General features: G+C 37.8%; 1 protein-coding gene across 1 annotated transcript in view; it reads left to right on the top strand.

The window, feature by feature from the left end:
• TNIP3 (TNFAIP3 interacting protein 3) overlaps window positions 1-16,603 on the top strand; it is a 100,598-nt gene that overhangs the window by 63,124 nt on the left and 20,871 nt on the right. Inside the window, exons 4-9 of the mRNA XM_047718345.1 lie at window positions 1,738-1,824; window positions 5,052-5,132; window positions 6,843-6,908; window positions 8,343-8,474; window positions 10,529-10,657; window positions 15,719-15,838. Of these exons, the coding sequence (XP_047574301.1) occupies window positions 1,738-1,824; window positions 5,052-5,132; window positions 6,843-6,908; window positions 8,343-8,474; window positions 10,529-10,657; window positions 15,719-15,838 (615 nt within the window). The remainder of the gene's footprint in view (window positions 1-1,737; window positions 1,825-5,051; window positions 5,133-6,842; window positions 6,909-8,342; window positions 8,475-10,528; window positions 10,658-15,718; window positions 15,839-16,603) is intronic.

The raw sequence follows: 16,603 nt of genomic DNA, 5'->3' as shown, positions 1-16,603 counted from the left end.
GGGAAAAAATATTTTCACATTATAGTTTGTTTTCCTCATTTTTGATGAGCAGGTTTTAGTGTTAATGAAGTGTCAGTCCCCAGGGAATCTCTGCTTATATCCCCTAAAATCCGATCATATGTGAAATCTGAGCAATCTGATTCCCACCTGCATTTTTGGATATTGCCTTAAGGAAACATCACTCTGTTTCACTAGAGTGCACCCCTAGGACAGACCAAGAAACCAGGAGAAAACAAAACCATGTACATATACATATAGACAGCAAAAAATCTATAAATTTGGCATGTAGATATACATCAATTTATTCATTCAGCAGAAGGCGTTGGACACATGCTGTGTGTCACGGTGCTGTAGGCACAGAAGCAACCATGCAACCATGCAAATAAACAATTTTTTAAATACTAAGTAAGGGCTCTGCTTGGTTGGTAAATGTAGGTCAAATAAGGTCATGGGCAAGAGAAGCATTAGCCAGGTTTTTCAGGTCAATTAGTTGGAGTGGGCCCAGAGGAGGGAATGTTCTGGGTAGAGAAAGCAACATGTATTAGACATATGGCTTATTTCAGGAAATGAAGGGGATTCAGGAAGGCTGGAGCACAGGAAGAGCTGGGAAGTGATGGAAGATATGAAAGAGAAAAAGGACAAGCAAATTTGGGGCACCCACTATTCTCTTTTAAAGAGCTTGAATTTCAGGAGTTTTAGGATTTACCCCACATATAAGAGGCCATCTCTTAGGAAGGTGTAAAGGAAAATGTGAATTAAGTGATTGACTATAAATTCTTTCTTTTGCTTTCTATATTCTTGGCTGTTTTTTTGCTCCCTCTCCTCCAAGCCCAGAATGAGGTCTTCTGCTCTACCATGACACATTTGTGTAGCTCCAAGCGTCCATCTTTTCACGCTTTTATCTCCATGGCCCGGTATTCCATTACCTCAATGTCCGGTAAAAGGATGCATCAACTAGTTAACACTAAAATATTAGTGATAAAATGACAACAACAACAAAAACAAAATAAAACATTGAACTCCAAATGAATCATGGAGAAAATCTGGACTTGATCTATGGAAAAGACAGTCTTAAACTTGAGAACTGAGCTTAAGCTTTCTGCCAATATAAAAGATAAACTTTGCAAACAATAGCCAGGTTTTGTTTTAATGGATTTTCTCTTTTAGTTCCATAGGAATTAGTAGCACTTACAGAATTGTGAATGACTCATTAAGTTCAACATGGCTCAGCGCACAGCTAGAAGGCATTGCCAGAAAATCTGGCCTTAAGGGAAGCAAGTAACCGAGTTGTCAAAAAGTCAACAGTTACCTAATTCTCTGGGAAATACAACGAAGTTATAGAAGTTTGGCTACTGAGGCAAGACTTGATTTGCCCAGGCTTTCTGTGGTAACTTCCTCCTCCAGTGGGAGAAACTGCCGGTAAAGGAAGAATGACAATTTACTTACCATAGGCAAGGCTAATAGGCCTGTCTTAGTCACAGCCTGCCTCCTTGAGACATCCTGGGAAATCCCTATCTGGAAGAGAAGAAAAGTTAAAATCACAGATGCTGTGCCGACGACCTTATTCTGTGTAAATCGTATACGGACTCACTTCTCTTCATTTTTAATGAAAACTATGGCTGTTATTTTCTGTCATGAGTTAACTGTGTGATCTTTTTAAAATTGTACATATTTGATCTCACTTTAAAAAATACCACAGGAAACATTTTCTTTCTCTTTATCTCTCTGTCTTCCAAGACCCCAGGAAAAACAGCTTCCACGGCACATCTTGCACAGGGAACAACTAGAATGAGTGCTGCAGAAGGTTCTATGGAGCATGCAGAGGTAAGAACACATTTCTAGGGGATGAGTTGTCCATCTCTAGCATCAACTGCATTTCCTATGGTTCATTAGCCCATGATGAATAAGAGTAGAAATGGCTGGTTTGTTTTCTTTAGGTACTATCTGCTACATATTTTTAATCAATGTTATTTAATAAAGGAAAAGTGTCTGGGTGACCCTAGCATTTCCTTTGGTCCCTCTGAGCTACATTTCTTCTTGTACTGGTTTACAAAGTCCTTTCAGTGGGCTCCTGTGGGCTCCATATTTTGCCCTTGCTTTAGAGAAATTTGGTTCAATGTAAAATTTAAAAAAACAATATTCGTGTAGTTGGAAATAAAAGAGTATGTATGTACAATTAATACCATAATTTTGTTGGGTTGCTGGTTACTGCAACAGAAACTTAATGCATGAATGAATGAGTGAAAGTGCTTTCTTAAAGTTCTTTTTAGAACTTTTTAGAACTTTGGTTCTTTTTAGTTCTTTAGAACTTTTTAGAACTAGTTTTTTAGAACTTTTAGACCTTTAGAACTTTACTACTAGTGTAGAATCAAACCAAGTGATTTAGGAATTTAGATACTTAATTTAGCAGTGTCAGAATTTGAGTATCTCAGATGCTGTTTTGGGTGTTATTATAAATGAGAGAGAAATGCCCAGATACTTTAAGCACAGATTACACTATACAAGGAATAATTGTTCTGTAAGTGGGCCCTTAGTAGAACCAATGACTAAAAATCTTTGTATTTATTGAAACATCAGATACCTTCATAAGTAACTAGAAAGCAAAGCAAATACAAATGGAAGTTTTTCCCAAAATTTTGTGTTTGACTGACTTTGCTTTATTTTAATACATACCTGAGACATATGAACCATGGTAACATGTTGATTAATCTCCAGAGAAACCCCTGGTGATATATTTATGGCTTGTAAGAAATTCTTATTACTGTGCTTTCTCTCTCTCTCTCTTACAGATTTAGGATCTAGTTTTTCAGTAACTCTTATTTATAAAATAAAAACTAAAGTCCAAATGTTTTATAATTTCTTTGCAGAGAAAATATATATGACAAAAAAAAATACAAACTATATAATTACTTTTAATCTGGATTCCCAGAAGCCTAGGTCATACAAATGTTTGCTGGTGGCAGAAGTTTGTTTTTTTGTCTATATCACAAATAGAGAGACTTTTTGAGGACCCCAAATCTATGCCTCCAGGCATGGTCTGGAACAGGAGAAACTTGAACTTTAGTATGAATCACTATAACCTCCGAAATTTATTAAAAATAGAAATGGGATAAGTAGGCTGAGCCCAGAGGATTTTTAGGGCAGTGAAACTATTCTGTATGATACTGTAACATCATTATACATTTGTTCACACTGATAGAATGGGCAACACCAAGAATGAACCCTGATGTAAATATGAATTTTGGTGATGTGTCAGTAGAGGTTTGTCAATTGTAAGAAAAACACTGCTCTGGTGGGAGTTGTTGATAACGTGTGCATAGGTATGGGAGCAGCAGGCATATGGGAAATCTCTGTACCTTCCACTAGATTTTGCTGTAAACCTGAAAATTCTCTAAAAAATAGTTTATTAAGAAGAAAATGGAGGTGCTATACTCCCTTTTCAGAAATTCTGTTTCAGTGTTCATGATGCCCTATTAGCAAGCTCCCAACAGTGACTTTTATGTGTTCTTGTACTAAGAACCACTGGTTTGGAATCTGGTCTCACTGAATCTCTGCTTTGCTGAGTTCAGGATACCCTAAATACAGTTTACTCGGCACTTTCCAAATCAAATGCACCTAATAGTCTGTTCTGAGGCAGAAAGAGTCTAGACTTCCTAAAAAAAGGGAAAGCCCAGTTATAAGACCAATGTGTTGTCACCTGGATTTTGATGTTCCTTTTGGAACTCAGCCAAATCAGCTTCTTGAGGTCAGACGCAAGCATAATAATTCTAAACTTATTGACTCCCAGAAGAATATCTCTTTTTAAATGTGGCCCTAATTGTTTATGGGTCTGAATAAGAAGAAGCTAAGAAAACTAAGAACAGTGTCTATAGAAATATAAAGTATCATCTAGCCCTAAAACATCGAGTAAGAAACAGATAAGTAAAGAAAAGATAGAAAAACAGTTTTATAAATCATTTCTAATGAAAAAAATCCTGGAAATCCCATGATGATTGTAAAAGAACACTTCCTATAAATATTTTTGGCAAAGGCTGACACATGTTGAAAATATGTAATTGTTCATGAATATCTGTAATCAATTTCCAAAACTACTGAGCCTAAACTGAATAGCAGACTTTGGACTATCCTCATCACCAGATTCGTTGTATTGTTTATATGATTTGGAGATGAGATGGTAACAAGACTATTGAGTTAGTATAGAGAAAACAGCACTTAAGTGAACTTTGTTGGTGGTCCATTTAGACAGATGGCCCACAGTTTCCAGAGCTTTTGTTCTTTCTTTAAATAAATACCCCCAGTGCTGGGTGGGTGCGGGAGAGCTGAAAAGAAAGGTGGTTAACTTTTTTGCTGTGCCAATGATTTATTATCTATCTCAACTTATAACCTATTGGCTTTATTCAAAAGGCTGGTGAAAATTGCAAAATATCAGATAATCTATGCCAACCTCTCTATAACATAATTGTATGATGGACACTGAGGTAGCTAATTTATTATAGTCTCAGAATCGGTTTGCTGCCTTTTAGTTATATGCATTGGTCTTTTTTTCTTGATGATTCTATTATTCCTCTGACTTTTGCCAGGGTTACTCTTCAGATACGGACACATCTACAGAAATGACTTTTTAGAAATATTTATTACTTAATATAAATATCCAGTGCTCACTTCGGCAGCATATATACTTAATATAAATATCCAAAATGTGTCCATGAGACCTACCTGATTTCTATAAGAATTATTATTTTTGTTTGGAAAGGGGTTGAAATCAAAACTCATGAAATCCTAATTTCTTATTTCCCTATTGTATAGATACATTTGTAATTTATTAAAGAATTATTTTGTCAATTACTTCATATAAAGGAACCTGAAACATAATATAAACAGGTCTCTATGATGGACTATGGTGTGAGGGTTGGTACCCCTAGAATAAGATATTTTTATGAATCACCACAGGAGAGCTAGGCAAATGCATGGAGTTTGTGAAGGATAACATTTCCCCAACTTATGTTGTAGACTATTTTGTTTCACTCTTTTTTCCTTTTTTTTTTTTTTAGTATGATCAATCATCAAGCAGAAAGAACTTGACAAATTCTCTTGAACAAAAGATAAGGTGTTTGGAAAAACAGAGAAAAGAGGTAATTTAGAAATATTAGTTGAAGCAACATGTAACATGATTTAATGCTAAGAATAAAATAGAATGTGTATCTAGAGTCTATTATTTTTGTTATTGGGTCACAGTATTTAGTTTTAGGATATTGAAAAGTGTTATTTTGAGAGTGAGTGCTTTTTTCTTATTCACTTTTATTTCTCTTACTCAGTTTCTCAGTTTTTGTGTAGAAGAGTGAAAAATGACAGTCATAAATCCCATAATTATAATCTTAATTTTCTCAAAACTTAGATGTTTCATCCACATGGACTATGTGAGCTTATCAACTATGCCATTATGCCTTGCAACCTGACACACCTTGAGAATCAAACTGTCACAGGCTTTAAGTGTAATTGACTTAGGTTCTATGGCTTTATTACCTGGACATCCAACCACATAGGGGTTAAGGAGCAATATCATAAAAAAAAAAAAAAATGTTTCTTTCTAAAATGCCATTAGGGATGTAATGGATGTTATTTTGAGTTCTGTTTTTCGAAGTTTAATGAATGTAAGAAACTCTTCATTCTTCTTGACAGATGGAGAAGTGAAAAGTATAACAATTTTAGCCCTGTGTATGTTGTCAATTTTTAAATTACTTTTCTAAACAATTATACATGTTATATGCTTCATGTCTTCTCTGTGGTTCCCTCTACTCCTTGTTGATACTACATAAAATATTGAACCCTTCTGGAAAATTACTGAACGATAGCAGAGTAATGTCCTCATAGCATAGAAATGTTAATCCTTAAAATGCCAACAGATCAGATATCCTTATAGAGTAATATTATATAGTCCATAGTAAATACCCATATCTATTTCCATCATAAGATTTACCTAGTGATTGCCTGTCAGGATTAGGTATTTTGTTTTATAATTAGGAGACTATCTTGCTTCTTTTCAGTCATTGTGACTATCCTCTTGATCTCTGTCCCATATTGACAGTGTTGGATTTCTCTTAATGTAGGAAGTTACAGACTTCCCTTACAAGAAAACTAAAACACATGTCATAGTGTTTTTTCTTCCTTTTATCTAGCATATAATTTTAAAGCTTCCAAATTGCAGCCTAAATTATTTCTAAATATTGTCTTATGGTAAAACTATTATTCCTTGAAAATCTGTACTTTGAAAAAGGTGATATTATCCATTCACTGAGTATATTTTACAAATCATGGGTTGATTTTAAAAAGCACAATATTGCAAGCACATGGTGATCAGTTAATATAAATTGGAATTTGTTAACATAAATTCTGCTTTTAAAAAGCTAGAAAAAATATTTCATTGTAATAATCAATGTAAGCACATAGAAAAATATGGAAAGGTTTGAAAAAAGACCCTTCATATATTAATAAGTTTTACAGGAAACCATCAATACTCACATATTTTTCCTGGATTTTGATTGGGCTAAACAAAGATGAAAATTCAAATAACTAAGCAAAGTGGAAAGTTGCTAATAAGTGGTTCAGCTGACAAGTCAAGATATACAGAAGACTTAATAGTTTTTCATACATGAGCCACTCGTGAAAACAGGAAAAGTGTGCTCATTTAAATCATCGCAGCCCTACCAGTACTTGGTGAAAGGAATACTGCCTTCATCCATGGCTTGCAAGATATTAGTACCCCCAAAAAAGTGATTTCATTTTGGCCAAATTTCCAAATGGGCAAAAGTCCATATTGATTTACCAAATTTTAATAATTTCAGCTCCTGGAAGTCAACCAGCAATGGGATCAGCAATTTAGAAGTATGAAAGAGCTATATGAAAGAAAGGTAAACACCTCCCTGTTTAGTATTTGTTTAAATCAATAATCAGTGGGACCAATTCGGTCAAGATGCTCACTGATTTCAGCTGAAGGAGATTTGTGACCAGCCAACTGTTGAAAAATGATGGGGGTGGGGGGAAGGTGGTGAGTGTATTATTGGCCTCTTGGTACTGAAGATTAATGAAGGATATCAGTGAATTCTCTTGCGCATGGCAATACAAAAAACAAAGTACTAAAAATAGCCTCTCGAGGTGTCTCTAGAGTTCTTATGCACACACTTATCATAGCTCACAGAATATCCTAGCAGGAATGAACACACAAGGTTATAGGTGAAGTGACAGATGGTTTAAGGTTCATATTGTTTTTTGCAAGGCTAGTTCTCTACTTCTTTAATTAGATAGCATAAGCTCTTTCTACAGATAAAGAAATAAACAACGGTAACAGTGCAAGTGTGAGGGGAAGTGGTGCATTCCCTTTCCCCCCTAAAGTATGTTTTCTGTCAAAGCATCTTTAGTTTTGGTGAGAAGTTTTTGGAGGGATCAACTTATCATTTTAAATTATTTCACGTTCAAAAAGAGGGAAAGGGAGAAAGTAAATTCCCCTGAATAATTCAGAATTAAGAAACCGGACCACAATGAGTAACATAGCAGTATTGCTCTTTTCCATTTTGATAGGCATAAGTATTAAATTTAGTTAGTGCACGATTATGTTCCACGATATGAGGCCATGGTCAGGTCACCTTATTATAGTCAGTCTGGGACAGCTTTTGTGTCCCCAGATTTTAAAGAACACGATCCCAGAGAAAATGTTTAAGCTGCTCAGGAAGAATGGCTCGCAGGTTTATGGAGACCGGGGGTTAACAACGGGCATCTTTGATGAAGCACCCTTTCCTAAAGCTTCTCAACTGGATCGGCGTCACTCTGAGGGCTGACTCGGCCTTTCATAGGGGGTCCAACATTGCACATTACTGATGAGTTAAAAGCCATTGTTTTTCTCTGGTGTAGACATATTCACTTATCCCTTATCCCTCCATGCCGCCCTTTTCAAGTCAGGAAAGGGCCCATTTTGAGAGTTAGGAATAGAATGACAAGCCCAGAAGTGTCCCCTCATCCCGTCTAAGGTCCAAATCTTTATTCCCTCGGAAGTGGTGTGGTTTGGAGAAAAGAGGGAAGGGGCTGAAGTCTGTTTCAGGGGTTTGTTCCCCCCCCGCCCCCCCCCCCCCCCCCCGAGAGGAAGCCCTTTTTTAGATGCACTTGTCCTGATCTCTGCGAAGGGGTGGGGTTGGCGGGGAGGGGAAGTAGAGCCTCTCCCCTTAGGGGCCCGCCCAGGAGTGGGGCGTGTCTGTCCCCAAGTGCACTTGGTGGGAATAAATCCGGGAGGGGGGAGGAGGGTGTGAGTTTCAGAAGCGGTTTCTGCAACGCTCTGTGAACGACTTCCTCAGGTCGCGGAGCTGAAAACGAAACTAGACGCCGCAGAAAGATTTCTCAGCGTGCAGGAGGAGGAGCGGCAACAGAGTCAGAGAGAGAGCGACAGGCTACGCGAGCTGAACCGCGAGCGGCTGCAGCGCCAGGAGGTGGGCGGGGCTCGAGGAGCGGACCTCCCCCGCGCCGCGGCAGGGAGTAGCGGGACCCCACACCTGTGTGCGAGGGCGGAGGGTTTGTGCGAGTCCCCAGAGGCGCAGAGCCGGACAGTTCTCCGCAATCCGAACCAGGGACATGCCCCGCTCGCTTCCTCCTTTGTTGACCAAATGGGCTTGCGGTCCTGTGTCGGTAGAGAACGGATCTACCGGCAGAGAGAACTGATCTGAGATTTGGAGCTGTCTTTCTAGCGCATTTCAACCTAGAAGATGAATTTTGCTCTTCGATTTTACTCACATATATTATTTTATTATTAGTGTTAATAATAATAATAGGACAGTACCTTGTATTTGTATAGCTGCTTTTCAACTTACAGAGTTTTACAAATCAGCATGGCTTTTATCATCATAAAATTAGGACGTTTTTAAAAGGGGCCTCACCTTCATTATCTCATTTAACAAGCTCTTCTCATCCCTGAGGAAAATATTATTTTTGCATTTTAAAGACAAAAAAGCTGAGATGTAAAGAGGATGCGTGACTTGCCAACCTTGCCAGCCCAGTACTTGGGAAAATGGGAGTTGAACCCCGTCTCCAGATTCTAATTCTCTATTAATTCCTGCAGAGTGCAAGACGGTGGTCATGAAGGCGAAAGGCTTCTCCTAAAATACTCTTGGTTTTGAGGCTAGTGGGTATTGTAGAAAATGGGAGAAAAACCTTAAGTTCTAATTGACTCTTATTTTTTAATGTATGTTAACAAAAAACAAGAACTGTAAATATTCTAAGGTGAAGTCTTGTGACTGATACTGTGAGGCATTGGCTGTATTTTAACAAATGCACCAATCTTAACGCCGTGCCTAAAATCAGTGCAGACAGTCCTCGGTGTAGGTTTCCTATTTTGGGAAGGGTGTCTCTGTCTCAGTGAGAAGAAAACAAGGTTTAGCAACTCCTTCTGGTCCTGGAGAAGTACCTTCCTTATCCATTTAGACCCTGACCAACCGGGAATCATGGCAATTGTTCCTTCATGCAGTTGGAAACATATTCTAGTGAAGTCCTTTTCTTCTAAATTATGCCAAGTTAGAAAATGATTGATTCATTTTCTAAGCATATATGAGCTCATTCTAATTAAAGCAAATGGAAAGGTTTTCACTAAAAAACAAAAACAAACAAAAAGAATAACCTAAAGTAGATATCTTAAATCTCATTATTATATTGGGAGATATTAATCACTAAAAGAGCATACTTTAACCTATGCATTAGCTATCTTCTCGTCTTGATTTACCTAAATTCTGAAATATTTATTTTATTAGGTTAAAATCTGAATGCCATTAAGAATCTAATTCACTCCAGAAAAAGTTTACTATCTAAAATACAAAATAAGAATTAGAAGACAGATGTTGTCTGAATCCAGAGCCTGCTAGTGTCAAAGCAACAAACCTTGCTTCAGTTATTTAAACCACAGGACATCTTGAAGGTTATCTGGAACATGGAGGAGTGATGGCACTTGGACTAATTGATCTCTACCATTTTTTGTCTTTTTTTTTTATCTCTACCTTTTAAAAGTAATAATCACAATAATACAGTGCTCTGAATAATTATCTGTAGTGAAGGCTCTTATTTGCCTGAAGTTGTATCCTCTTCTCCCCCTCTTCAGAATGATGCAGGCAGGATTGGGTTTTGAGATATTTTGTATTTTTGTTGCAATGATTTTTTTTTTCTTTTTTGGAGTTTAATTACTTTCACTAAGTCACTTAACTATCACTTTGTAATAGTACATGGGAACTAGCTTATTCTGTGGACCCATTTGACCCTTGAAAGTGAGGATTGGGCATTTTGAGCTTTTTTGGCATCATAAAATTTAATAGCACTGAGTAATAAAGAAAGATTTTCTCAATCCGAACTCTGTCCTCCACCCAAAGAATATTGCTTAAATGGATCAATTAAATGAAAATCTAGCAGGTCCTGTTTTTGTTGTATTTCAGAAGTATTCCTACAATATTATCTCCTCTGAATTTTATTGATTTTGATTTTTTTTCCTTTCTGTTTACTTCAGAAGGAAAAGGAGAGCCTACATGAAGAATTACACGAATTGAAGAAAGAAAATAAGTTCTTGAAGGAAAAAAATGCTCTTGTGAACAAGAAGAAGGAACATTATGAGTGCGAAATAAAACGCCTCAATAAGGTATTAGCCGGGACAAGCTGGGGAGATGGAAGGAGAGGTCCCTGTATAAAGAGCACATTCTTACCTGAGAGTCACAACAAAATCCGTGCTGCAGTGTTGTTCCCAGTCCTGGGAGCTTGCACAGAACTTCTCTGTAATTTTCTCAGTCACTCCTGTATGTATCTTTCAGCCATACTTGACTAAGGAGGCTTTAAGGAATTAAGTGTCCCTGCAAAGAATCATCATGAAAAAGAGAAACAAGGAGAAATTTTAGAAGACAGAAAGAATTTTTTTTTTTTTTTTTTTAGTTCAAAGAACCATATAAAGCGAGTGTGTTTTGTGAACAATAGCATACCTCTTGGTCAACCGCAAAAGTTTCCTGAGGAAACAGGCTGCTCTTTAAAATCATCACTATGGAACTGGCTGTGATGCAGACTCTATGGAATCATGCTAAATGCCAGACCCAAGGCTGAGATGGTGACTTTCCCGATAAGAAGCCTAAAACTCACTTTTAATTGGGGTGTGGGGTCCTGATGGGGGGAAGTGGCTGGAGGGGCAAGTCTGTTAGCAAAACAGAAGTGGTTAAATGCCTTTGCTTCAACTTAGCTATTCTAAGGGGCTACCTGTGAATTGCTTACCAAAGGATGACTAGGAAGAGTTTGTGCATTTGTGTGTCTGTGTGTCTTCGAGAGCTAACAGCTTCATTTTCCTGGGAAAGGGATTGCTGACTTGCTCAAGAAAACAAATCCTTTGCTGTTGATTTTTCAGAGAGCCACATCAGATGTGGACCATAGGAATACTTTTAGTACATGTTTGAGTCAAGATATTCATTTCTGAAGTTAGCGATTTCATTTTTTTGAAGATTTTATTTATTTATTTGACAGAAATTACAAGTAAGCAGAGAGGCAGGTAGAGAGAGAGGAGGAAGCAGGCTCCCCGCTGAGCAGAGAGCCCCATGCAGGGCTTGATCCCAGAACCCTGGGATCATTACCTGAGCTGAAGGCAGACACTTAACCGACTCAGCCACCCAGGCATCCAGGCACCCCTCAAGTTAGATATTTCTTAACCAAAGTAACAGAAATTGCCTTCTAAAACAGGAGTAGGAGATTGGCCTTGAAAGTGTACCCACTGCCTATATTTTGGACTGTGCATCTTGCGGTTAACTAGTGTTGAGAGGATCATTTAAAGATCCCCCAAGTGTTAAGTTTGTGCCTGTACAGTTGACAGGATGTTTTACAAATGTGCTGCTATACTCAGTCTGCTGGTGAGATCAGTTACTAGTAGATCAGAAGACGGGAAAGTAGTGACTAACTTTCTGAACAATGTATCTCTCTATCCTCTAAGAGAGGAAAACGATGTTCAGATACAAATTTAGGGCAAATGAATTTTCCCTTTTATTCTCTGTTGGAAATCCTCCACAGATGAATTAGAGGAACTAACACTGAGGTTATATTTGAAATCTTTCCCATTTGTGATATATTGTTTGATAGGTTTTCTCCTGTTCTCTAATTCATTTCTGTAAGTGTTGGCACAAGAATATAAATGCTGTAGAAATTAGAACAGCCAAGAACTCTGTTTTTTGCTCATGTCTACGTGTACCCTTCATTTTTGTGTATCTGTATCTATAGTCAACAGAAATGTTTTAAAAGTCAGTAAAGAATTTTAGCCCTTAGGATCATAATAAAATTGAGAAAGTAAGAACAATTACTTGAGTAAAATTCAGGCCTTAAACAAATGTCATCTTCTCACTAAGAAGATTTTTCTGGCCATCCTAATTAAAACGACATACCCCACATCTGATATTTCCTATTTTAATGTTTCTTTGTAATTTATTGCTATCTCATGTATGTTCAGTGTCTCCTATTATCAAATTTGTTTCCTGTCTCCTGATCTTGACTGTAAGCTCCATGAAGGAGGAGTTTTGCTGAACTGACTTCTCGATCAGGCTAGTAGGCACAGTACTAGGGCTCATGATACTTATAGTGGCCTATTAATATGTTTAATTTCCCTTAAAACCAGGAGAAAAAATGGACTTTCAGGTAGAAAAAAGTTTTCATATTATTATTCTATTCATCTTTATAAGAATGCAGTTATAAAACACAATTTTAATATGTATTATTTGGAGACAAGGACTCACAAATACAACAGTCATAGTGTGGCTATGTTGTGTTGTTTTGTTTTTTTACAGCTGTAGTCTGAATGCCAGCAACAGGGCCTTGCTCACAGTATGTTCTTAGATATTTATTGAATGGATGAATTAATTAAATAATTTAGCTAGTACATAATATGTTCAATAGCCAAATCTGGCCCTGAGTTTCCTGCTTTAGCAGGCATAATGCATTACTTATGACTAGTGGAAAAAAAAAAAAATAAAAGGGCACTTCAAGCCAGAAAACGTTTTGTCTGCCACATCTATACCTTAAGGTGTCATTAAAAAAACATAGATATACAATGATAAGCTATGAGGTTTTTTTCCCTCATTTAATCATGTATTAGGGTCTAATGAAATGTGTAAGTTATTACTATTCATTTTTACACTGTAGATTTGACTTGGCTTTTCTTTTCTTTCCTCTCCTTTCCTTTCCTTTCCTTTTCTCTTCTTTCCTTACCACTGTAATAAATAGAAGTTACTCAAAATGTTGATTTGGGTAGCTGATTGTGCATACCATCCAACACAGCATGGAATTTGGGGACCAACCTCCTTGCACAAGCAGACCGCCTACTGACCCATTCACGCAGCAGAAATTTGTAGCATATCAGTTTAGTAATTAACATATGGTTTTCAGAAGTTCACACAACTGTGTGTACTCAATTCAATTTATTTGCTTTGAAGGAAATACCCAAGGGCATTGTTTTCTTTGAGTTCTTAAAGAGAAGCCAGATGTTTAACCAAAGTGAGAGAAATTACCTGAGGCTAGTCAGCCAGTGCCACCCATGGGCAAAATTGATTTGTCCAACATCTCACTGTCATGAGATGGGTAGATCTGTTTAGTTTGCCTGTGCTGATAGTAAATTACTGTTCTAGAGTAGGTTACAGGTGTTTGTTCAAGGAAGTTGGAAAACCCCAAGATGGAATAAATGTTGATTAAACTCACCTTTCATTTATGATTCATTTGTAAAATTTCTAGAAGCCTGAATAGCATGAAAGGTAGACCAGGAAATTCAAATATAACAAGACCCACAAAAATAATCTCTTCATAGGGGTAGGATATGAAATCAGCATTTTTTATTTAAGTCTTATTTGGCTCACTCCATCCTAGATTCTCACCATTACTACTAACACATTTTTAAAAATTATAATTAATATGATACTTCCTAAAACTCTGTAGCTTAGCAACAAATTCTAACAAAACATAAATTATTAAACGACATTTTGTTGTTTTTTTAAGTTCTTCTTGGAGGAAGAAAGAAGTTCTCGTTTCTCTTACAATTTCCTGAAAAATGATACTTACAATCAGGCTAGACAGTATCTATAGGGTTAAAAAACATTCTATTAGGAAATTCTTAGCCTGTCTACACATATTTAAGATAGTAACTGCTTTTCTTTTCCTATCTTCATAACCATATTGTACAGTAATGCAGGAAAGTAGTTACTAATAGTATCACCAAACGCACATCATTGAAGCTACCAAAGCAGTTGAGAGGAATTGAAATCTCGGAACTCTGAAAGTGAAACTTTTCTGTTTGTATAAAGGACTCATTTGATAATGAGCAAGTAGTCATATTGTATGTGGGCTCCCAGACCACACCAGGATGAGGCGTGTTGTGTCTCAGTTTTCACGGCTGTTTATTGAACTCATCACGAACCGAGGTCTTCAGAATAGAGGCGATGTCTTTTGTATGATTTGACGAAGTATAGTAAATGTAAGAGATCATGGGCTAGTGAATAATGATGGTAATCTTGTTGACAACTCTAAGTGTCTCTTGTTGCTTTCATCTCCTCACCAGTGAAACCACTAAGTTGGGCTGGGTGTCAAGAAAGCATGGAGCACTTGGGTGGTTCAGTCGGTTAAGCATCCAACTCTTGGTTTCGGCTCAGGTCATGATCTCAGGGTTATGAGATAAAGCCTTCTGTTGGGCTCCACACTGAGCATGGAACCTGTTTGAGAGTCTCTCTTTTTTCTCTCTCTGCCCTCCCTGCCCCATATCTTGCATACTTTTGTTCTCTCTCTAGAAAAAAAAGAAGAGGAGGAAAGAAAGAAAGGAAGCAGAGTACTCTCTGTACCCTGCAGTGGGTTAATGCATTTTTTTTTAAAGATTTTATTTATTCATTTGACACAGAGAGAGAGATCACAAGTAGGCAGAGAGGCAGGCAGAGAGAGAGGGGGGAAGCAGGCTCCCTGCTTAGCAGAGAGCCTGATGTGGGGCTCCATCCCAGGACCCTGAGATCATGACCTGAGCCGAAGGCAGAAGCTTTAACCTACCCCAAATCTACTGATTCAGGAACTCCGGGGTCAGTGCCCAGGGATGGGCATGTTTGCTACCTCTCCAGGTGATCCTGATGCTCTCTAAACTTTGAGCATTATTGATAAAGTATGTGTTTGACTGAAGTAGAGAATCTGAAAGAAAGTTATAGATGTTTTATTTTCATGGTTGGCTTGGTGGCAGGGAGATGCCCAACATCAATATCAAAAGCCCTTCTAAATAACAATGATAGTTGAATAACATAAGCATCGTCATGGAGAAAAGACAGAGATTCTGAAAAAAAAAAAATGTATGCTAAAAAAGGAGAAAGAAGAAAAGTTATTCAGTTGGAAAGGTAGCATCAAAAATGGAGTTCTGGGGGCCCCTTGGTGGCTCAGTGGGTTAAGCCTCTGCCTTCGGCTCAGATCATGAATCCAGGTTCTGGGATCGAGCCCTGCATTGGGCTCTCTGCTCAGCAGGGAGCCTGCTCCCCCCTCTCTCTGCCTGCATCCTCTGCCTACTTGTGATCTCTGTCTGTCGAATAAATAAATAAAAGTCTTTTTTAAAAAATGGAGTTGTTTTGCAGGGGTCATTTTGAGATCATTGTAACAATTATAGAGGAATTCATAAGATGTGTGGTAACTCTTAGCTCAACCGTGTGCTTATCATATAACACAGGCTCTTCAAGATGCCTTGAAAATCGAGTGTTCTTCATTTTCGGAGGACTGTTTGGGAAAGTCTGAAATGGAGTGCAGGCATGAGGAGATGCGAACAGAAATGGAAGTTCTCAAACAGCAGGTGAGAAGTTGAAAGTGGCGCGATCATTTAGAAAACACAGGGCCCATTGTTCGTGGTCCTTTGGACATTTTTGGAAATCTTTCTATTCAAAACGTGTCCAAAGTCTTCGCATTTATTTTCATTAGAATTATCTAATTTTAAAGCTTGATAGGAGAATATATATCAGCTAGCCCAACTCACACTTTATAAGAGGGGAATTGAGTTTCAAATGGGTGAAATGGTTTATCCAAGATCATACAGTTAAAAGAAGGGCTTCCTAATTAACCTTTTGGTGAGATTATATTAGCACTGGTCTAGAGAGTTTCACATGGACACAATTTATTTTGAAAACACTACCACTGCAAACCCTGGACCGTTTCAGAAAATGCTTGCAGCCAGGCTGTTATTCTGAGCTGTTTGCCTCCAGGCCTTTGAACAACACGGGCAGTGTTAAATACTCTGCACTGATCATAAACACTGAAGAGCCAGCTCTGCTCACCGACAGCTGCATGTGGATGGCACCACCTAGCAATTTATTGATACACAAGGCCCTCCTCCTCCCCACTCAACCCCACATCACCAAGTGGACAGAAGAGTAAAGGTGTTAACTTCCACATGTATCAGCAACATAGGTCTATAGGCACAGAGCACTGCCTGACTGATTTGGATCTAAATTTAGTTCAGCCAGCTGGAGCTGGCTTAGCTGAGGGGCCACCCATGCATATCATATCTCTTTTCCTGTAAGAGGTTAAATAAACTCATGAAGATAAAGTTCATGGAACAGTT

Source organism: Lutra lutra, chromosome 2, assembly GCF_902655055.1.
Source record: "Lutra lutra chromosome 2, mLutLut1.2, whole genome shotgun sequence".
Lineage (NCBI taxonomy): Eukaryota > Metazoa > Chordata > Mammalia > Carnivora > Mustelidae > Lutra > Lutra lutra.
Note: the sequence above shows the minus strand (reverse complement) of the source record. Positions and strands in the feature narration are given on the sequence as shown.